Source organism: Bos mutus, chromosome 8, assembly GCF_027580195.1.
Source record: "Bos mutus isolate GX-2022 chromosome 8, NWIPB_WYAK_1.1, whole genome shotgun sequence".
NCBI lineage: Eukaryota > Metazoa > Chordata > Mammalia > Artiodactyla > Bovidae > Bos > Bos mutus.
Window position 1 is genome coordinate 58,449,112 of NC_091624.1, and position 24,086 is coordinate 58,473,197.

The following is a 24,086-nucleotide window of genomic DNA, read 5'->3' on the forward strand; positions in this document are numbered from 1 at the left end:
ACCCATTCCAGTATTCTTGCCTGGAGAATCCCAGGGACGGAAGAGTCTGGTGGGCTGCTGTCTGTGGAGTCGCACAGAGTCAGACACGGCTGAAGCGACTCAGCAGCAGCAGCAGCATGCAAGTATTGTGAAGCTGCTCAGATTCTGTTGACACAACTCAGTTAATTAGGTAGTTTTGGCCTTAACAGGACAGAGGATATTCTTCACTTTCAGAAATAATTACGCTTTTTCTTATAATTATTGACAATAGTGAGAGGCAGGTAGTAGCTTTCTGACTGTGGCCTCTTGTCTTCTTGGAACATGGGCAGTGTTGCTGATCCTACAGTTTATCAAGAGAAGTAGGGAATCTGTTTTATCTGTCTAATGGAAAAGTTCTCAATTTTAGATGTTAATGGCTTTAAAAAAAAATCATTTGTACAAGACCAAGCAGGTCTACAGACCATCAGCTCACTTCTAGTTTTCTTGACCTTCAACCCCAAGTCTTCCCCACACAGAGGTCACCCCTGAGTCCCAATTTGCCTGAGGCATTTGTAGTTTATACCTCTTGTCTCAGCATCCCAGTTGTTGAGCATTTGTTCTAGTTTCCTGTTTTTTCAAAAATAAATATTATTATTTATTTACTTGACCACATTGGGTCTTAGTTGTGGCATGCAAGATCTTTCATTGTGGCATACCAACTCTAGTTGCAGGGCGCAGGCTCAGTAGTTGAGGTGTGCAGTCTTAGTTACTCCTCGGCACATGGGATATTAGTTCCCAGACCAGGGATCAAACCCTGGTCCCCTGTATTGCAAGGCAGATTCTTAACCACTGGACCACCAGGGAAGTCCCCCACCCCCATTTTTAATGGCGCATTCTTATTATTAGCTGCATTAAAATAATCCAAGATGGATTTGATAGACTTTCACTTAGTATTTCCAAACCCTGCCCATGCAGTTGAACAGATTTCTCAACTTTAGCACTTGGTTAAATCTGAAAGATGTTCCAGCTCTTTTCCAAATCCTTTCCAGATGCAGTGTAACTACATCTTTTTTTCAAAGACAGCATGTGGGCACTCACCGCTAATAATGGAATAAGTGTGGACAAGAGTGACCATGGATAGCCAGTTCCTTCCGGTGTCTAGGGTAGTAGTGAAGGATATGCTGTTGCTGCCTTTATCAACCTTTTGTCATTAGCCAGTCATGCTGTGCTCTGGTCTATAAGCTAAAAGGTCCAGTAACACACCAGATCTTCAATGAGCAGAATCAATGGTAAATTGTTAGGTGTATGTGAAATGTATGTGTAAAATCAAGGTTGAGCAGTCTTGCTATGGTTTGTTTTGTTGTTTGATAATGCTTTTATTTTGTAATAAATTCTTTTGGCCACAATAAGTTTTTTTAACCCTGAAAATGCATAGGTAACAAAATTTAGTACTGAATTTTTGCTCCTCAAGAAAATGAATGGTAATGTATAACTTATACAAAACAGCTTGTTGATATTTAGCATCCACCATTACAGCCAAAGTGATATCATCAACCACAAAAAGTTTGAAAGACACAGATCTTCTGAAAAAAAATCAGCATCTACTTCAAAAGTTAGCTTTATATTCAGTAGATTGTGCCCAAAGATGACATTTTAGCATAGTCAGCTGCAGAAAATGCATTTTTATATTACTGTGTGAAGCATGACTTTTCATTTAAATCAAGTGACTTTCCTTCAAAGTTAATTTAGTTCATTTTTTATTCCAAGTTTTCTTCTGCAGGTGCAAAAAAATGAGGCAATAACTATTCATCTGTTAACTCCCTTAGCAGAAGGAAATCTTTGCAAACAATTAATAATTTGGTGTTCTCTCTTTTTTAATTTGTGGAATCAAGGTACAGCTTTTGATAGTTAATTTGGATAAAGTGAAATATCTATTATTATTTTGAATACTATAAGTGTTTTTGTTTTAAAAATGTTGAAAATAAAAATATTTCATGGTAATGATAAGAATATATCGTTTGGTGGTGCAGAGTGTCATTGTAAAACAATTATTAAATTAAGCCTGTGGAGCAGAAATGTACTTGCAATTAGTTATGACTCACACACAAGTCGTACTTGTGTTCAGACAAGCTGTGATAATCTACCAATCTTGAGTTTTGTTTCCTCAAAGTATCTGTGAAAGAATAATATTATAAATTGATAAAGGAGATACTTCTTATGAAAATATGTGGTCTGAAATGTTTACAAATTTGCATTTGAAAAAATGATAGAGTTAAGAATATCTACCATGTAGCAGAATTTGTTTTGTGCTTACCAGATTCTTCAGCCCCTAAGAGAGAATATTTTTCAATTAAAAATATTAAGGTCTGTAGGGTAGGACCCAATTGAAAATGTTATATTTTCAAATTTATTAACCTAAAATGGTTAATGCAATTTTTAAGAATATTTCAGGCAGTTTTATGAAAGTTAAATATATAATATATCCATATTGAAAAAATAGTCTTTTTTTAACTTTATATGGATATATGAAAGTTTTATTCTTTTAGAAAGTACTTTATGTTTGAAAATATTGTAATAATACCTATATAATATACCTGATGGGACCCGATGCCATGATCTTCGTTTTCTGAATGTTGAGCTTTAAGCCAACTTTTTCACTCTCCTCTTTCACCAAGAGGCTTTTTAGTTCCTCTTCACTTTCTGCCATAAGGGTGGTGTCATCTGCGTATCTGAGGTGATTGATAATTCTCCAGGCAATCCTAATTCCAGCTTGTGTTTCTTCCAGTCCAGCATTTCTCATGATGTACTCTGCATATAAGTTAAATAAGCAGGATGACAATATACGGCCCTGACGTACTCCGTTTCCTATTTGGAAGCAGTCTGTTTGTTCCATGTCCAGTTGTAACTGTTGCTTCCTGACCTGCATACAGATTTCTCAAGAGGCAGGTCAGGTGGTCTGGTATTCCCATCTCTTTCAGAATTTCCCATAGTTTATTGTGATCCACACAGTCAAAGGCTTTGGCATAGTCAATAAAGCAGAAATCCATGTTTTTCTGGAACTCTCTTGCTTTTTCCATGATCTAGAGGATGTTGGCAATTTGATCTCTGGTTCCTCTGCTTTTTTCTAAAACTAGCTTGAACATCTGGAAGTTCATGGTTCACATATTGCTGAAGCCTGGCTTGGAGAATTTTGAGCATTACTTTACTAGAGTGTGAGATGAGTGCAATTGTGCGGTAGTTTGAGCATTCTTTGGCATTGCCTTTCTTTGGGATGGGAAATAGATGGGGAAACAGTGGAAACAGTGTCAGACTTTATTTTTTGGGGCTCCAAAATCACTGCAGATGGTGACTGCAGCCATGAAATTAAAAGACGCTTACTCCTTGGAAGGAAAGTTAGGACCAACCTACATAGCATATTCAAAAGCAGAGACATTACTTTGCCAACAAATGTCCTTCTAGTCAAGGCTATAGTTTTTCCTGTGGTCATGTATGGATGTGAGAGTTGGACTGTGAAGAAAGCTGAGTGCCGAAGATTTGATGCTTCTGAACTGTGGTGTTGGAGAAGACTCTTGAGAGTCCCTTGGACTGCAAGGAGATCCAGCCAGTCCATTCTGAAGGAGATCAGCCCTGGGAATTCTTTGGAAGGAATGATGCTAAAGCTGAAACTCCAGTACTTTGGCCACCTCATGCGAAGGGTTGACTCATTGGAAAAGACTCTGATGCTGGGAGGGATTGGGGGCAGGAGGAGAAGGGGATGACAGAGCAGTTGAGATGGCTGGATAGCATCACTGACTCAATGGACGTGAGTCTGAGTGAACTCCGGGAGTTGGTTGATGGACAGGGAGGCCTGGCGTGCTGCGATTCATGGGGTCACAAAGAGTCGGACACGACTGAGCGACTGAACTGAACTGAATATACCTGATATGTTGGTCAACAAATAATATTTCAAAGATATATAGCATTAACTATTTTTAATAGTCTTTTTCATATTCAAAAGTGTTATATATAGACTATTAACTATATTATAGTCTCATTAGAATGTTAATTTCTCAACACTGGTCCAAATAGTACATTTTACAATTGATTCTTATCCATAATCGTCCTGAAATTGGGTTCTTCCTCAAGGTGACAAATTATATCTATTACTATTTGCCCCCCAAGAGTGCCTAGTGAGATAGGATTCTCTTATTTCTCTTCCTTTCTTCCTATTCAGATTCTAGATGTTCATTACCCTTCTTCATTGGACAAGTAAGCATAAGTGCTATTGATTCTCTTTACAGTCTTACTGTTGGAACAACTTCTTGGTCTCTGAATTAAAGAGACCTTTAGACATGTGTTCTAGGGAATTTCTTTTCTTCTGCAAAATTCTGGGGCTAGGAGCCTTTCACTTTGAGTTTTCTTGAACACAGTTTCTGAAGCCGCAGTGATCCAGTTTTGTAGTGGGCGTCCCAGAAAGACTGTAGGATCCTGAAATTTCTGGGGACACCTGGGCCTCCCTTCATTGAGAAGCTTGTCCTTTCTATTATTTTTTCCATCTTTGTCTGAATGTCTGTCAAGCTGGGCAAGGAAACCTTCTTGATCTGTTTTTCCTGTTGTCAAACAAAATAAAATTCCAAACCAGCAGCACACTCCTCTGGCTAATAAGATTGTAGGAGTCCAGACATTGCAAAGGGCTAAAATGATTATGTTTTTTTCTGAGATGTAATATCAGGAAATGAACCACATGCAAAATGTGAACTCAACAATGAGGATGATGTGAATCTATAAAGCAGGCATTAGCCTATTATGCCAGTGTGGGGGGAGAACCGGTTAGTTGTTTTGCTTGTGTAAAACCAGTCCCCACTTGGTTATTGGGAGTCTCGGTGTTTGTTCACTGTTTTGCAAAGTGTGATTCAGAGAACACCAGTCTCATCAACTGATTTGAGGGGGAAAATGCTGCCATGGTCATACCGTGATGTCTTCACCCTTACTCCATACTCATGGATTCCTAGCAGCATTATCTTATTAAAGGTACTGAGTCCTGTAGTATGAACCATCTATTTTACTTTTTATAAATATTATTCTCTACAGTTGGGCTTCACTTGTGGCTCAGCTGGTAAAGAATCTGCCTACAATGAGGGAGACCTGGGTTCAATTCCTGGGTTGGGAAGATACCTTGGAGAAGGGAAAGGCTTCCCACTCCAGTATTCAGCCCTGGAGAATTCCACGGACTGTACAGTCCGTGGGGTCGAAGAGAGTCAGACATGACTGAGCGACTTTCATGGTACAGTTATTTGACTTTGGCTATAGAACCCACTTTTCAAACAGCCATTAAAATCCCAGGTAACTAATAGTCCTCAAATATTCTTTGACAGCAGCCATACAAGTATACCTGATTCTTTTTAATCTTAGTAAACACGTATAACTTTAAAAGAATCTTCTATTTTTTGTCACTATGACTTTGAATAAACTCTTTGAAAATAAACTTTTTTGTAGCATTGATAATGTATTCATGTGTATTACCATCATAATCATGAAGGTAATAAGTAGCATTTCAAAGAGTGCACAGTTTTTTATTTCATCCCAAGATTTTGCAGACCTGAGGGCACAATTCTTCATAATGGAACCATGTAATTACATCAGTCAACAGACTCTTTGGAACTGCTTGGAGTGTGTGATGCCATAGTGCATCAAGCTCTGACCTACAGATGTTGCTGATCCTGATAATTATGACATGGCCTGCAGACATGAAAAGGGAAAATGATAAGCAGAGGACGAAATAGAAGAATATTTGCGTGTGAAAGGTATAGTGGTAGAGCCAAGGAAGAGATGGAGTTCTTTAAAAGAAAAAGAACATCTTAAATAATAAAGGAGTGTTTTCTCCAGCAAGGAAGGAATCCAATATATGTTAGAATAAGCAAATGTACCTTTTAGTGAAACAAAACCAAAAAGAGAGGTGTTCTGGGGGAAAGCAGTGTGCTTTATACTCATTGATTACCTTGGTGAATGCCACAGTAACGATTAAAAATAAAACTCTAGGATTTCCCTGGTGGTCCAGTGGTTAAGAGTCTGCCTGCCAGTGTCAGGGACATAGGTTCGATCCCTGATCTGGAAAGATTCCACATGTTGTGGAGCTACGGCAAGAGAAGTTGCTGCAACGAGATGCCCATACGCTGCGACTAGAAGGTGGTCCCCACGTGCCGCAACTAGAGAAAACCTTGCACAGCAGTGGAGACCCAGCGCAGCCATAAATAGGGAAATAATGTCGGAGGGAAAAAAATAATGTCAGGGGGAAAAACCTCTCACCATAGAAAAGCAAATCGAGTCATGAGAATCAATTTGTAAAATCTTAAAGTAGAACAATGTGCAGCAGTTTAATAAAATTTTATTGAATATTTTGCTCTCTGGAACATTTTACTTAACACAGATTCACTTCATTAGTATCTAGTATATTGCCTGACACATAGTAGATAAGTATTGTGTTTGTTGAAATAATTAATATTTATTAATGATAATTTTGAAATACCACAAGGTTTCATAGCAATTATAGTACTTGTATTTTATGTATTTTGTTAACAGTTCTTATAACTTTCCTAACTACCCTAAAACAAATTGTTTTTTTGTTTCATAGATGAGGTAGCTGAGGTTCAGGAAACTTGAGAGACCAGCCTGAAGACACAGGGCTGAAATGTGCTGAAGTCTGGTTGGTTCTCAAGCTATTGTTCCTGGACTTCCTCTTTGCTACTTTGGTTCTCTGGGTTACTCAGTGAGAGAGAGATTCTGTATAGTTGACCCTAGATATCAGCAAAGTCAACCAACTAAGGATGAAAAATATTGTTAGGGGGAAGGAATTCCAGAAAGCTCCAAAAATCAAAGCTTGAATTTGTTGTGCCCTGGCAACAACTAGCATAGCATTTACGTTGTATTAAGTAATATAAGTAATCTAGAGATGATTTTAAATATACAGGCGGATGCATAGGTTATATACAAATACCAAGACATTTTTATAAGGGTCTTGAGCGTCTGCACATACCTACTCTGTTCTGATACTGCGTGCAGAGGGATGTGGGTGCTGTAACAAAGGAGAATCAGTAGACCCCTAGCACTGAAAGATTACATACAGGATTCAAAATTTTCATCAGAGACTTCAAAAGGCTGTGTCATGTAGTAATTTGTAATTTTGCTGAGCCATGAGTTGAATCATAAGTGTGGAGAGGCTGTACTATAGGAATGAGTCACTGGCTTCGAGAACCCAGCCAGCAGTAGCTCAGTGTGACTTTGCTATTCTTTGTCAGTTTTGCAGTCATGCCCATAAGAAAATGCAGCAACAGCTGTCACTCTGTGTACAGTGCACCGTACACAGAGAAGTGTACACTGATGAAGTCAGAGAAGGTGAAATGGTCTAAGAAATGACAGTTCTTGCCAAGTTTTTGGTAGGAAATTTTACGGAGTATTTGCAAATTTGAGGACTCATTGATATCCATTATCCAGGATGATCTCTAGAATGTTCTTTCACTTTGAGCAAATGTGGGCAGTTTGCCCAAAGTCTCAGAGCTAAAAAGTGCATATATACCAAGCCTTTTGCACTTTCTGTGCTATTTTCCTTTTCTTTTGCTTTCTAAACAATTAGCTTTGGGTGTTAGATGCTGTCTTTAAATGTTTTACATCCATTAGGTCATTTAACCATCAAAGTAAGTACTGTTGTTACCACATTTAATAGATTAGGAAATAAAGGTTTACAAATGTTAAATAGCTTGCTCAAGGTCATGTTCAACCAGTTCTGGCTGGAGGTGGTATTGCAACGCAGAGATTTGATCCCATCTCTGTATTTCCTTTGAGAAGAAAACAAAAAAAGCCTGAGATTTTTCTGTTTCTTCCCCCCCCCATAATTTAGAATCAAATGCCAAAATGGAGATAAGCACTGAGAGTGGGGGGAAGAAAATGTGCTTCTCAGTTCAGGATTGAAACATACTCAGACAGAAGTTCAGAATTTTACTAAATCAGAGGCCCTCTGTCTGTGCTGGGCATCCTTTCAAATAGAGCTGCCCTAATGAGCTGAATATTTGTGTCTAAGAGCTTCAACAAATGTGGAAATTACCATTTGGTTTTCTACTTCTGGAGTGTAGGAACCGGAATAGGTGTGACATTCCAGCCTAAAGCCGCCCTGAGCTGTTAATGAGTTTTTGAAAATCCTTCCAAAGTGACTATAAGATCTTTTTTATTTTATCTGAAGACTTGGCCTTCTGTGGGCAGGGTAAGACTCACTGTGGTGGGAACTCAGTTCTTCCTTCCTTTTGCTGAAGCAGTCTTGGAAATATCAACAGACCTAAGATTTACCTTAATTTTATGACCACCGAATCGCAAAAACAAGACATTACCACATTGGCACATCCTGTGGTTTCCATGTGGTCTTTCCCTAGAATTCTGCCAGAGTTCCTAAGAGTAGTTACTTGGTTCTCACAATGTTCCCTCTGAGGCTTGCCACCAGCTTGCTAAGAATTCTGAAAGCTCACATTCATTATTAAATATTTCCATCCAGTGTGTTCAACTGTAACTTGAAATAGAGTTATATTTTGCATTTGGTTTATATGATTGATTAACTCATACCTGTTTTGCTTTTATATGTACGATGTTCAAAATAAAAAGGGTAGTCAATTTTAATTTTTATTTGTATTATTAGAAATGACTCCTTTCCTTTTCATCATAGCCTATTTCATTAGTAAGTGGTTTAATTTTGCATAATTACTTGTGATTTTTACTACTTCACATTTGATATTTGGAAAAATAGAAAAGGGTCTAATTTATCTTCCTACTCTAACACACTAAAAAATATTCTTTTCACAGACAGAATACTTTTTACCAAAAAAAGAGAGAGAGAATTACACTTTTGTTGAGGACATTTATATAGGCATTTTTGAAATTCTATGTGTATTTTGTAAAATGCTGTCATAGTTTTAAATAACTTGAGAACTTCAGGTGAAAGCTCTTACATAAATGCAAATTACAGTAGATTATATTTGAATGTCATTTTACAAAACAGCAAGGATAGAATTAAAAAACAAAGCTAAGGAGGCAATAAAAGTGACTTAGAAATTCAGACCTGGATGGAGGCAAAGTAGTGATCTTTGCATATTTTGAGGCCAATATACTTTCATAGATGGTAGACATTGGTTATGGTTCATTGTTGTTGTTCAGTCGCTTAGTCAGGTCCGACTCTTTGCAACTCCATGGGCCGCAGCGTGCCAGGTCTCCCTGTCCCTCACTGTCTCCCAGAGTTGGTGGGAGTTCACATTCATAGCATCAGTGATGCTGCCCAACCATCTCATCCTCTGACACTCTCTTCGCCTTCTGCCCTTGATCTTTCCCAGCATCAGGGACTTTTCCAATGAGTTGTCTGTTCACAGCAGATGACTAAAATACTGGAGCTTCAGCTTCAGCTTCAGTCCTTCCAGTGAATATTCAGGGTTGATCTCCCTTAAAATTGACTGGTTTGATCTCCTTGCTGTTCAGGGGACGTTCAGGAGTCTTTACCAGCACCACAGTTCAAAGGCATCAGTTTTTTGTTGTTCTGCCTTCTTTACGGTCCAGCTCTCACAGTCACACGTGACCACTAGGAGTACCATAGCCTTGACTGTACAGACCTTTGTCAGCAGGGTGATGTCTCTGCTTTTAGCACACTGTCTAGGTTTGTCATCACTTTTCTGCCAAGAAGCAACCATCTGATTTCATGGCTGCAGTCACCGTCCACAGTGATTTTGGAGACCAAGAAGAGGAAATCTATCACTACTTCCACCTTTTCCCCTTTATTTGCCATGCAGTAATGGGACTGGAGGCCATGGTCTTAGTTTTTTTAATATTTAGTCTTAATATGGCTCTTTATCTCTCCTTCACCCTCATCAAGAGGCTCTTAATTCCTCTTTACTTTCTGCCATTAGAGTGGTACCATCTGCATATCTGAGGTTGTTGATGTTTCTCCCACCTATCTTGATTCCAGCTTATAACTCATCCAGCCCAGCATTTCTCTTGATGTGCTCAATGTATAGGTTAAACAAACAGGGTGACAGCAGACAGCCCTGTTGAACCAATCAGTTGTTCCATACAGGGTTCTAACTCTTGCTTCTTGACCCACATATAGGTTTCTCAGGAGACAAGTAAGATGGTCTGGTATTCCCAACTTTAAGAGCTTTCCACAGTTTGTCATGATCTACCAATACTTTGGCCACCTCATGCGAAGAGTTGACTCATTGGAAAAGACTCTGATGCTGGGAGGGATTGGGGGCAGGAGGAGAAGGGGACGACAGAGGATGAGATGCCTGGATGGCATTACCGACTCTATGGACAAGAGTTTGGGTGAACTCCTTTCTTGAACCAATCAGTTGTTCCATACAGAGTTCTAACTCTTGCTTCTTGACCCACATATAGGTTTCTCAGGAGACAAGTAAGATGGTCTGGTATTCCCATCTCTAAGAGCTTTCCACATTTTGTCATGATCTACCAATACCTTGGCCACCTCATGCAAAGAGTTGACTCACTGGAAAAGACTCTGATGCTGGGAGGGATTGGGGGCAGGAGGAGAAGGGGACGACAGAGGATGAGATGCCTGGATGGCATTACCGACTCGATGGACAAGAGTTTGGGTGAACTCCAGGAGTTGGTGATGGACAGGGAGGCCTGGCGTGCTGCGATTCATGGGGTCGCAAAGAGTCAGACACGACTGAGCGAGTGAACTGACTGACTGACACAGTCAAAGGCATTACTGTAGTCGATGAAACCCAGATAGATGTTGTTCTGAAATTCCCTTGCTTTATAATCCAGCAAATGTTGGCAGTTTGATCCCTAGTTCCTCTTCCTTTTCTAAACCCAGCTTGAACATCTGGAAGTTCTTGGCTCCCATAATGCTGAAGCCTAGCATGCAAGGTTTTAAGCATGACCTTACTAGCATGGAGGGCTTCCCTAGTAGCTCAGATGGTAAAACGTCTGTCTGCAATGTGGGAGACCTGGGTTTGATCCCTGGGTCTGGAAGATCCCCTGGAGAAGGAAATGGCAACCTACTCCAATATTCTTGCCTGGAAAATTCCATGGATGGAGAATACAGTCCATGGGATCACAAAGAGTCAGACACAACTGAGCAACTTCGCTGGTGGTTACTAGCATGGGAAATGAGTGCAATTGTCTGATGGTTAGCACATTCTTTGGTACTACTCTTCTTGGGAATTGGGGTGAGGATTGACTTTTTCCAGTCCTCTGGCCACTGCTGGGTCTTCCAGGTTTTCTGACATAATGAAAGCAAAATCTTGATGGCATCATCCTTTAGGAATTTGAATAGTTCTACTGGAATATCATCGCATCCACTAGCTTTATTAATAGCAGTGCTTCTTAAGGGCCACTTGACTTTGCACTCCAGAATGTCTGGCTCAGGGTGACTAACCACACCATCTAGTAATCCAGTTCATAAAGATCTTTTTTATACAGTTCTTCCATGTATTCTTTCCCTCTCTTCTTGATGTCTTCAACATCTACTAGGTCTCTACCATTTTTATCCTTTATTGTGCCCTTCTTTGGGCCGAATGCTCCCTTGATGTTTCCAGTTTTCCTGAAGAGATCTCCAGTCTTTCCCCTGTTGTTGTTTTCTTCTATTATTAAGCACTGTTCATTGAAAAAGGCCTTCTTGTCTCTTTAAGCTGTTCTTTGGAACTCTGTGTTTAATTGGATGTACTTTTCCCTCTCTCCCTTGCTTTTCACTTCTCTTCATTCTTCTGCTGTTTGTAAAGCCTCCTCAGATAACCGCTTTGCCTTCTTGCTTTTCTTTTTCTTTGGGATGGTTTTGTTCACCGCGTCCTGTATTACAGACTTCTGTCCATGGTTCTTCAGGCACACTGTTAACTATATCTAGTCCCTTGAATCTATTCGTTACCTCTACTTCAAATTCATACAGGATTTGACTTAAGTGGATATTAGTTATGGTTCACAGGTGAGGTTAATATTGTAGCTTTCACTGTGGAGGTTAATTTGCATTAAGGGTCAGCATGAAATTTCCTCACTAGACTGTTTTCCCACAGTTAAGAGAGTGCCATGTTTATTTTGTCTACCAAACCTTTGTTCATCTATTCCTCCTCCTCTCGTCACACATCTTTATCTCCACCTGCCAGCTAACTCCTGTCTTCTCTCTGACGCCTTGTCTGGCCATACTGAGTTCTTCTTGTTCAGTCCCAATATACCATCACTCATACAGACTTCCTCATGTTCTGCCCTGTATTCTCAGGCACTTTTGAAATAGTGAGGTTTTGTTGCAATAAACGATAATATTATGTGCTCCTTGAGGGACAAGATCATAAGTCCTTGGTGCTCTGTGTATTCTAGATGTATTTATTTATGATCGTGGAGTATATGTCTAGATGAAGCCATAGGGAAATGATTTGTTTCAATTGCATAACCTTATAGACCAGGAAAATGAAGTTGTAAAGAAGTAAATAATTTCTTCTAAGGGTTATTGCTTGTGTTAGGTGTAAAACCAGGCCTAGTATTTAGGTGTCCCTGTTTCCAGCTCAGTATAATTTCTACTGTTCCTTCCTGTATTCTTCATTGAACAAATATTTATTGAGCATCAGTGACAGGCACTCTGCTAGACCCTGATACTGCAACACTGAGTTTGTCTCGGAACTTGTACTGTGATTAGGGAGAAGGATACTAACAAATATCATCCGGATAGATATACACTAGCTACTGACGTAAGTGCTATTGAGGATTGTGTGGTTCTGAGAGAGTAGGTAATGGGTGGAAGATTTCCTTAACAAACTCGACTTTGGCTTGTAGGAAGTTGGGTTTATGTATGACTTTTAAATCTGACAAATATTTGTTGTCTGCTCACTCTGTGCTGGGCCCCAAAAGAAACGAGAGCCAGGAGCTACAGCCCCTTCCTTCAATGTATGGTCTAGAAGACGGTAAGTCAAGAAATGTAGAAGTTCCATGGTTCAGAAGATGCAAAGATCACATTTTGGGGGAGAGGAGGAACACTGGGAATATCTTCTTGTGAGAGACAGCATAGGATATGGTGCCTGAACAAAAGCTAAAAGAGATATGGAAGGGAATAGAGAAGGTCTTCCAGATGTAAGAAAAAGCACATTGAGGTAGATCAAGAGAGAAAATTGGAGGAGTTTTCCAACAGTAAAAAGTAATCTCATTTTACAGGAAGACTTTTCAGTTATACAACTGTTGAGAATGTTGTCTCTTTCAGTCAACTGAAATTAAAGATGGAAATGCAAATGTTCCCTCTTGTTTCTCCTCCTGGAGCACATAATCCTGTGCTTTGGTTGCCAGCTATATGGACTGTTCCCCCTACCGCCAACCTACCCCTACACCTCACAGGAACTGTGTCTGTGGACTGTCCCCCCACCCCTAACCCTACCCCTGCACCTCATAGGAACTGGGTCTAAGTCTTTAATTGCTGTATTACCTAACATTTCTTTGGGGTTCAATAAACATTTAATCATCATCTTGAAAAGTGTCTGCTCTGTTGAAACTGTTTTCTCTAAGTTCCCTACCTTAGAAACAGAAATAGAACTCCTTCCATATGACATGGTTGGCCCGTTGTAATGAGTATCAAATTCAGTTTTTAAATATTGCCTACACTATTCTGTGTCATCATGTAGCTTTTACCCAATTTAAAGAAGTCTCGGCCATTTCTCCCTATGGATAGTATAATAGTTTGTCTAAATATTATTGTAGGAAAGTGCTGCAGAATTACTTCCCCATTAGCATGTGTTAAGTGGCCAGCTGCTGTATCCCAGGTTCAGTGTAAGACATGGTGTTATTGGTCAATCTTATTAGGGAAGTCCGTGGAGAAGCAAATGATTGGTACCTGATCCAGCTCAGCCACAGATACACTTTATCTTTTATAGCGTTGCCAAGAATAAAAATTAGGGATATCTCATGGAAAGATCTAGATTTTTGGCTTCCCTTGATAACTCAGAAAATCTGGCAACACTCAGCTTGTATCCCAGTGGCAACAATTAGTTGGAGCTAACTAGCAGCTGTCCTCTTTCTTTAGGGTCTGTGTTTCTCAGTGTGCTGCAGTTCTCATCACTCACTATTACCTACATCCAGCCTGTTTTACTCATTTCTGTGGCTTCCTGGCCCTTTTAACGCCCCTTGTTTTGGAGTGCTGTTGCCTTTCTGGGCCTCTTCTCTTAGTTTCCAATAACAATTTCATGGCCAGCCAGACAGTTAATTATGACCACAACAACTAGTGTCTACGTGATGCTTGATAGCTTGCAGTGGTTCTCAAACTTTGCCATGCATCTGAATCATCCAGAGGGTCTCTTGAAACAGATTGTTAATCAGTTTCTCATCCAGAAAGTTTGATGTAGGATTAAAGGATTGCATTTTTATGAAATTCCCAAGTAATCCTGCTGGGGTGTGGACCACCTTTTGAGAACCACTCACCTACTGTATTGTAGCACAGTAATAAGCCACATGGACTTGGTGTGACAAGATGTTGCCCACCAGAGATAACATTTGGAAAGATTAAGCAACTTATCCAGTGTCAAAAGAGGAAGCAGAGTCCGATGAAAACCATGTCTTTAGAATGTGTCCAGTAGGAGACCATCCTGTGCATGCCTGTTTCTGCCTTGCATCTGTCTTCTAACTTCCACAGAATCCTCCAGAGAACCCTGTAAATCAGATGTAGCCAGGAAATCGAATTTAGGATTATACCATGCATGATCATTGTCATATCTCAGGACACAAAGAATTAGAACTTGTTTGTATTCAGTGAGCAAGGGCAGAAGGACAGGGCCTAAAGCTTGACCTTAAGATATAAGGTATGAGACATACCTGCTGGGCAGAGTGGAGCATGCCCCATACCTAATGTTTTGTGCTTGGAGGAGGTCCACTTGAGCAGGTGGGACCAGGACAGTCTTTGGTATCGACATAGAGCAACGGGTGCCACAGAGCCAGGCAGAGCATAGCACTGGGGATTCGTTGGGGAACCAGTGACATATTTTCAAAGCGGGGGTTTCCTGGAAAGCTATGATTGGCCTAGGCCCACCTGGAGTGACACTTGGAAACAGGACTTCAGGATAGTCAGATTGCTGGGATAGGACAGATTGTCTGGGCAGGAACTAGGTACATAAAACAATTTTAGGGATTCATCTTCCAATGTTGGGGTGCAGGGCAGAGCTATAGGGCTTCTCACTTACCAGATCTGATGGTCACAGTCAACGTAGAACCAGCAAGAAAGGTGGTTTCTTCAATTTTGGCACTTTAGGCTTTGTAAAATCTTATTTAAGTAAAGATTAGTCTAATGACATGGATTCCCTTCCGTCTTATGGGATGAGAAGGAAGAGAAAGATTGGGAACCAGACATGCCTAATCACAAGTTTAAATTTATTAAATTCTATTTGCTTGAAACTCTATGGAAGGAATAATTAGGTCATCATGTAATCAAGATAGCCATTCACTAACCTAGTTCAGAAGTTTGTGCAAAATCAAGACTGTTTTAATAAATTAGTAGCCATCTGTCTCCAGTTTTCAAGATAATTAGTTATTATATCTGTTGATTTGCACATTTATGTACTGTATAATTTACATGTGTACTACACCTATGAAATCTATTTTGTTAAGATTGTTAGGCAGTGGTGTATGCTGTTTAATTTGGAGGTTGACCATACATTTTGATTTAAATCTTGTTGAAAATTTTTTAAAAGTCTGTTTACCTCTTTCCTACTAAATGTTGTATATAATGAATATAACAAAGTCCTTTTTCTGTGTTAAAAATTGAGTAGACTCTTCAATCTGATAAGATATGAGGTAGATATAAAGTAAATATTGAAAATTTGGGTGTGTGGGAGTAGAGGGGGCATGGTCACTATTGTGAAAATCAAATCATTACTATTAACTGTTCTTCTAGTAGTTTTACACCCTAATCCTCACAGTGAATCATAGAAACTAATGCTGATTAGTTGAGTCTGACTGAGTTTTTGCTAAGATATAACACTCATAGGCTGCGTATATTATGTGTTTGATTATAATAAACTATAAACATAGAGGGGATAAATAACCCAGTCTTTTTCCCTTTAATAATATGAACTGTTTTAGGATTATGATCATCACCTGAAAATAGTCATTATTTGTAGCATACCATCCTCATTGTTCCTGTGGGAGCTGAACAGTCTGCTTTTCTCTTGTCATCTTTAGGTAGCTTCAGCATTTACTCTGGAGGAAAAGATTTGGGACTGGGTTTTATCTAAGGAAAAGAAAAAAGAAGCAGCATTACTTTATTACAAACCAGTTTGAAAACCAGTATATGAGGAAAGACCATAATGCAGTGTGCAAGCCAAGGCAGTTTTCTTCAATGGAAAGGAGATTAAAACTGCTTTTTTTTTTTTTAAACAGGCTCATGCACAGTTAGTTCGAGAAGTTGATGTGGAGAAGGTATCTGCATTTGAGAATCCATATGTAGATGCAATAAAGAGTTTATGGAATGATCCTGGAATCCAGGAATGCTATGACAGACGACGAGAATATCAGTTATCTGACTCTACCAAATAGTGAGTATTCCTCCAGAAGGCCCTTTGCATCTTCCTCTTTTCTTTCATGGTTTCTGCAATGAGACCGTCTCGGTCCTGTGTATCGTATCTGATTCTGACTGCACAGTTAGGAATTATAGATATTAAATTTGTGCCAGCTTTATAAATTTAGACTCTATGTAAGGGATTGGCATCATGAGTCAGGGAGAGTATTTCTTTTATTGTTTTCTGTTTGAAAACCAACTGAAGACTCTAGGAATCTGCATCCACTAACCCATCTCTTCCCCCAAATTGTAAACCAGTGATTCTCAAACATGTACTTCATTGTGATTTGAAATCTGATAATAATCAATTTTAATGCAAGTTTCTAATCTTATTCATGTGTTGGAAAGCACCTACACAGAAGAACCTCTAATAAATACACTTAATTATGGCTTCTCAAACATCAGACTTCCCGGTTTCCAGACATAGGATCTTGACTGCTTTCTGGGACCCACTGTTTTGTTGATGGATAGGTTTGCTTTTGCATGGAAATTGCGTGTGAGTCTAATTTTGCATGCATCCCAGGATTATTTTGTGAGCTGTCGATCACAATCATGTGTCCCAGGAGGGATTTGCATCCTAGAGAGATTTGTTAATTCTCTAGATTAAATCTTGCCTAATAAAAAGAAAAGTAAAGATTTGGCAATCATTGGATTAATGTAATCAATGTGGTCAGCAATGTAGATAATCAGGCGCCTGAAAAATGGAATTTTGTTTTTTTTAGTGTTTTTTTTCAGATTTCTGTCTCCATTATGTTAACCCAGCATTTGCCTCTTCTATTGGTTCTGGGCAGACAGAAGAAAGGGTGGAAAGTATTCTGCAGCCTTAGGCCAGTTTGTATGTTGAAATGACCCTCTGAACAAGGGCCGGACTATAGGGGAAATAAGGAGCCCTACGTGCAGATTGACATCGCTTAACAGTGCAGGGAAGATCCAAGAGCAGTTGGGCTCTGTTTTTGCAGTAAAGTAGATCACGCTCTTACCCTAGTTCTAGGCATTTGTTTAAGATGAATTATGATTCAGGTCAGCCACAGAAATATTGCCTGGCCAAAACAGTACTTGGATTCCCAAGGTAAATCTGAATTACGTCATTCTGAAAAGTGATGTGAAATGCTCAGGAGACCGTGTCTGTCGTGTTTAAGCCAGTACCCACCTCGTGTGTCTCTGAAATGCGTGCTTCCTCATTCCTGGCTTCCTCTGTCCTCCTTGCACGCTGCCTGTCTTCCTCTTCTATGTCTGCCTGCCTTCCTTCGCCCCGCCCCCTTCCTCTCTCCCTCTCTCCTCTCCCCTCCCCGAGTTCCAACTGTGTAAGTTTCTGTAAGTACAGAGATGAGAAGATGCATTCAGCTCTTTTTTGTTCCAAATTCTGCCCCCTCAACCTTTGACCAGCTGTCTTCCTTTTCCATGCTGCCCCCTCTGTCCTTCTGTTTCCTTTGCCATTTTGGATCTCATCCATCTCCCCACGTTGCTGCTGTGTTTTACCCCTTGTCCTTGTCCCTGCTCACTCTGCCTTCCCCTGCCTGCTGGTTTCCTCATCCGCTCTCAGCTCTGGTCCTTCTTTAACTCCTCCACTTCTCGATTCACTACTGTGATGCCTCTCCTGGCCCCTACCAATGAAGAACTCCTCCATTAAAAAGTTACATTCACCAAGAAATCCTCTTGCCTCCCATCATTTCTAAATCCCTTTCTTTTTACTTTAGCGTAAATCCTGTCTCTCCCCCTCCTCACCTGTTCTAGTCTCTACCTGTCCCCCAGATCTCTTCTCCCTACAGAGAAGTCCTGTGACTAGGGCATCAGAGCACCAGTGTCCGATAATGATGTGCTTACCGAGTTAGGGCTTCCCGTTAGGAAACGATTTGCCTCCTGCTCCTCGTAGGCCCTCTGAGAGATTCCTGTTTGCCCTGAGGACACCTGGGTCAGCTGCTGCAGCTGTATTCTTGAGACAAAGCTCCACCACATGTCTGGTGACATTACTTCAGCTCAGATTTGTGGATTCCTAGACAGGTACCCATGAGTTGCTTTAAGGCTAAGAGTTATCCGCGACAGTTACTCCAGGCCCGTGTTAGCACTGTGATGCTGGGGAAAGCCATCATCTTAGACCTCGGTCACATGGGCTGCATCTGCCATAAAAACACGCTCACTCTGTAGGCACATCCCTCATGTTAGAGCTCAAGATGTGGGGGCACCTGGGACGGGCTGATATCAACCCCTGCAAATGATGACTGTTTAAACAGTTCTAGTTTCCCTTGGTGGGGACAGGGAGAACTCTATTTTCTAAACATGTGGATATATGTGTGTATGCACATACACCTATTTCATTTTGCATATGTTTATGCAAAAGTAATAAAGTACGTTGTAACAACATGTCCCTATATCCACATTTCAGTGTGCATCTTTAAAAAAATGGACATTTTCTTACATAATAAGTAATACCATATTATACCTAAAAACTAATCATCAGTCCTTTTTATCATTCTATATCCAGTTCATTTTCATATTTCCCAAATTCTTCCAAAATGTTCTTTAGAGTCAGTTGATTTTAGGACAACACGCTGCATTTGGTTTTTATGTCCCTTAAGTCTCTTAATCTAGTAGAAGCCTGTTCCGCGTTTCACTGGCATGTCAAAAAGACTGGCCTGGATTGGGTCTGACTGCTGCCTCATTGCATGATTTAACTTTCTCCGCTGCCTCTTGGATTTTCTACAAACTGAAAGTCACATTTAAAGGCTTGGTTAGATCCCAGTTAAACACTGTGAGTAGAGCACACAAGATTTTGTGCGCTGGTTTACACGTCATTGGTAAGTTAATGTTCACCAGTGAGTAGAACATACTCTAAGTGATCTCCTGCACTGGTTTACTTATCATTGGTAAGTTAAGGTTTACCAGTGAGCAGAACACACTCTAAGTGATCTCATGCATGGGTTTATCTGTCACTGGTAAGTTAAGTTTCACAACAGTGTTTGGGCACTGACAGCCTCCATGATAAACCTGTATTTTTTTCCTCCTGCCACCAAAAACAATCTGTGTGGTGTGACTTTGTCATTGTGTAGTCTCCAGTTCCCCATAAACTCTTCACCTGATGTTTTAATTCCAATCATTAAGTCTTGTCTGATATAAGAATTCCAAATTTTATCCGTTGGTCTGCGTTGGCATTCTTCTGTGAAGTACAAGGTTTTCTTCTCTTGATGCTATTTGATTATCCTGAAATACATTTTCTGCCAAAAAGTATATGTTTCAATCTTTTTGTTACAGTAATTTGTTACATAGACTAAATAGCTGGTGACTGTATAATTTATCATCAAACCAGGACATTTTGTGAAGGAAAGGGTTACTATTAATAATTAGAATGAAATAGCAGGTGTAAACTGGAAATCTCCTAGTCAAGCAGGAACATTTGATCATCTTAGCTAAATGAAACCTAGGGAGGTTTCATTTTCCCCTTTGTTTTCTCTAGAAGACTCTTGTTTACTTTCAGGGATTAGAACCAATCACTTCCTGCCAATTATGGAAATTGTGTGTGGAAACCTGAGTTAGCTGGCCCCATGTTTCTGTTATCTTCATAGGATATTTTGGTACTTTTTGTCTTATAGCTCAGTGCCCAAGATGCCTAGCTGGCCTACCTTTAATTCCATTGTGCCAGGAGGCCAAGTATTGGAGTCTCTTTATTCTTCCCCATCTTAGTCCTGGGCACTTTCCTTTTCTTAGCCAGGAAAACCCTCCAAGCACACAGAAAAGACCAGTGGCTCTTTGGATTCACCCATTTGCTTGTGTATTCCACATGTCATTCCATTGTGGTCCAGGGAAGGTCCCCTGAAGTTCGGGAATACTGCTGATGAGGCTGTAGCTCACCTGTCTTGAGCATCACTCATTCCCAATACTGAATTCATTTTCACAGGGTGACTCAACACAATTCCTTTCTCTGAATTCGAGATAGTTGTTAACCGTTTCCTTTCTGACTTTTGTGTACTTTCCACTGATATATCTTTAGTATTTTATCCTGCATCTTTACTTCATGTGGGGGCTTCTATGTTGCTCTATCTTTATGATAAAAATTTTAAAACTTTGTTGATATGCTGAATCTAATTTCTTAGACAGTATCACCACCTTACAGAATTTAAGACCAGCCTTCCTGAGTACTGACTGTCTCTCTTGTGGCTCTTCAGTTTAGATTTGGGGAGCATGTAGATATTAAATCTGATCTCTAGCAGTTTGAGAATTGGTGCCTGCCATGCATATCTGCGTAAAGTTTGCAGCTTAACAGCAGTTTCCTCCAGAAACATGCTGGTTGTGAGAGTCAGGGCAGGCCACTTGCCAGGAATACTGAGAACAGAGCCCAAGCATGCCTCTCTTCTTCTTTCTCTCTGGTGAACTCCTATTTATCCTTCAAGACCCAATTCAAGAGTCACAGCCTCTGAAAGTCTTGCCCAATACCAGAGGTTATATGACACTCCGCCATGTATCTTTGTCTTTTAATGGCTGTGCTGGGTCTTCGTTGCTTCGTGGGCTTTTCTTTGGTTGTAGCAAGCAGGGATGTCCCTCTAGTCATGGTGCACAGGCTCCTCATTGTGGTGGTTTCTCTTGTTGCCAAGCATGGGCTCTCGGGCACACAGGCTTCAGAAGTTGCAGTTCCCAGGCTCTGGAGCTGAGGCTCAGTAGCTGTGACACACGGGCTCAGTTGCTCTGTGGCATGTGGGGTCCTCCCGGACCAGGGATTGAGCCAATGCTCCTCCGTTGGCAGGCAGATTCTTTGCCACTGAGCCATCTGGGAAGCCCTGCCCTGTATCTTAATATTTGTACAAATCTCTTTTGTAACTGTTATCATATTTACTGAAGTGTCTCTCCCCTCTGCCCATTAGAGCGTAACATTGGGTGCTCACGTTTGACCTTTGTGAATGATTGTTCCTTGAAATCACACTTAGATAATTTCCACAGTTTCAGTGACCATGATGTAGGCACTATCTGTCTTTGGCTGTTATAAATGAACTATGATGTGCCAGAGCTACAGGCATTTAAGTCTCTTTTTTCCTGCCGTTTTTGAAGGTCTAGCATCCTTGAAAAGCTATTACCAAAAGAGCTTGAACACTTTATTTTTTTTTTTGCTGAACGCTTCTATGTGTTAGATTCTGTGTAGTTGTTTACATGCAAAGCTGTAGATATTTCTTATTATCTCCATGAAACAGAGGAGAACATAGGGTCTCAGAGGGTCACACAATTAGTAAGTGATAGAAGTAAGAACTAAAGTCAGATTTGCTGCCTCCGGAGCCTGAGTTTTTAATCACTGAAACCTACCCTCACAAAGGAGGATAGATGGCTGGATGGATAGAGAGTTGAAGGAATGAATAAGAGATTGATTGATTGATAATTGACAGGTATATTGATGATGGACTAATAGATAAATTTTTTGTTTGCTTAGTCCCTGATTCATGTCCAACTCTTTTGCAATCCCTGGTGGACTGTAGCCCACCAGGGTTCTCTGTCCATGGGATTTCCCAGGAAAGAATACTGGAGTGGGTTGCCATTTCCTTCTCCAGGGATCCCACTCAGGGATCAAACCCATGTCTCCTGCATTGGCAGGCAGATTCTTTACCACTGAGGCACCAGGGAATCTAGTAGATAAATACCTATGAGTTTAAAATCACTCACCATGAAAGATGCAAATAATTTATTAATCTTCATAATGTTATTGCAGTGCCAGGTGGTACAATGGTAATGAACCTGCCTGTCAATGCAGGAGATGCCGGAAACATGCATTTAGTCCCTAGGTCGAGAAGATCCCCTGGAGTAGGAAATGGTAACCCACTCCAATATTCTTGCCTGGAAAATTCCATGGACAGGGGAACCTGGCAGTCTACAGTCCTTGGGGTTGCAAGGAGTCAGGCATGACTGAGTATGAGCACTATATTGTTGCCTGTATGTAGTTCTATATGTGTAAGATCAAGGGGAAAATTAAGTAGAATTTACTGGGAAATACACCCACAAGGGTTATGATTATCATCGAGAAAATTTAACTGTGCCACCTGGGAAGCTCGATCTATGTTTAACAATATATCAGTTGTTCATACAACATGGAAGATGTAAGTCACAAATAATTGAGAAATACTGTTTCTTTATTTTAGTCTAGAGTTTTAACCTTTTTTTCCCATATTTCATCCAATAACTTTTTACTGGAGTCAAACTAGAGCCATAAAAACACTAAAATAATTTGAGCTTTCCTTTTTCTACTTTGATTAGCCAACTTGCTGATCATAATAAAACAATCAGATGGCTCAAAGGACAGGCAACACTGGTAGAAGCAAAGAGATGGGAAATTCTAGATGAGCAGTTTAGGAAAAATTTGCAGTTGGCTTTCATTTGGCATATTCCTCCAGTTCTATTTAATGAAAGACTAAAAAAGCATTCTAAGATGCAGGAGAGTTTTGTGGATTCCCTTATTACCTTTTTTGTTATTGATTTTTTTAAAAAAAGTCTGAGGACTCTTGACTATCTTTAGGTAAAGAGCACAATAAACAGATGGCTGTAGGTTTACTTTTTTTCCCCCTTTTTTTGCTGTGGTTCACCACCTGCCTTAATATAGTGAGACATCAGGTCAAATGAGTTCACTGCCTACAGTACCAAAAGCTCCCTGACTAGCTAGAGAACACGAATCTCAATCAACTTGTCATGTAGTGTGAAGTCTTCACACTGCAGGCGCTTGGCAAAAGACCGCTCTGTCCATGTTGACTGTAAAGTGAAAGTGAAAGTCATTCAGTCGTGTCTGACTCTTTGTGACCCCATGGACTATACAGTGTATGTTCACCGTAAGGGACCAAGTAATCCCTAATCTTGCTTTCCTGAAGTGCCCTCCAAGGTTGTCAGTAAATCAGAAACCTTTTTGAAATTTCCACATGTTTCACAGCCCATAAATCCAAAGTACATAATTGACTTTTGAGCATAAGTCAGGTTTGGAGTTTACTTCTAACTTCATGTTTAAATTTTTAATTTAAAAATGCACAAGGAATTTGAATGTTGAATTTTAAGTGCAAAATGAGTTTTTGGAGGTAGATTAGCATATCTACCTGATTTCAGGCTGAATCCTTGAGGAAGTACCTTGTTAATTGACTCATGTGCCAAACACTTGAACCCAAGAGTGTGTAGGCTCTGACTCTCGGAGCCATTATAACTTTACTCTTTGTCTGATGGTTAAAAAGAAATGTAAGCCTACTGCAGGCTTTTAGAGGCAGATGAGACATCATATGGTGAGACCATTGAGTCACAGTCTAGCATTTAGTGGAACTACATCTGCCTCTCCTCACCTGTGGGACTTTGGCTCTGTAAGTTTCATTTGCCTCCGATAGTGGTATGTGCTCTGTAATCTCTAAACTCCCTTGTAAATTCTGAAATCCTTTGATTCTGTAACAGTAGATTGCCTTTATCTGAGAAACCATTATCCTATGCAGTCAAGTGAAAACCTGGCACTCCCCAAATTTACCTGGAAATGTATAGGCAGAGAGATTATTCTCTACATAGTTAAATTACTCAAAATGCTATTTTGAGCTCAAAAGAGGATAATTGATCTTGAATATGTTTGCTTCCCCCCAAAGAG

General features: G+C 40.1%; 1 protein-coding gene across 2 annotated transcripts in view; it reads left to right on the plus strand.

The window, feature by feature from the left end:
- The window catches only part of LOC102287414 (guanine nucleotide-binding protein G(q) subunit alpha), a 316,088-nt gene that overhangs the window by 198,962 nt on the left and 93,040 nt on the right, over positions 1-24,086 (plus strand). For both annotated transcript variants that reach the window (XM_005892987.3, XM_070375738.1), the window contains exon 3: positions 16,330-16,484. In XM_005892987.3, the coding sequence (XP_005893049.1) occupies positions 16,330-16,484 (155 nt within the window). The remainder of the gene's footprint in view (positions 1-16,329; positions 16,485-24,086) is intronic.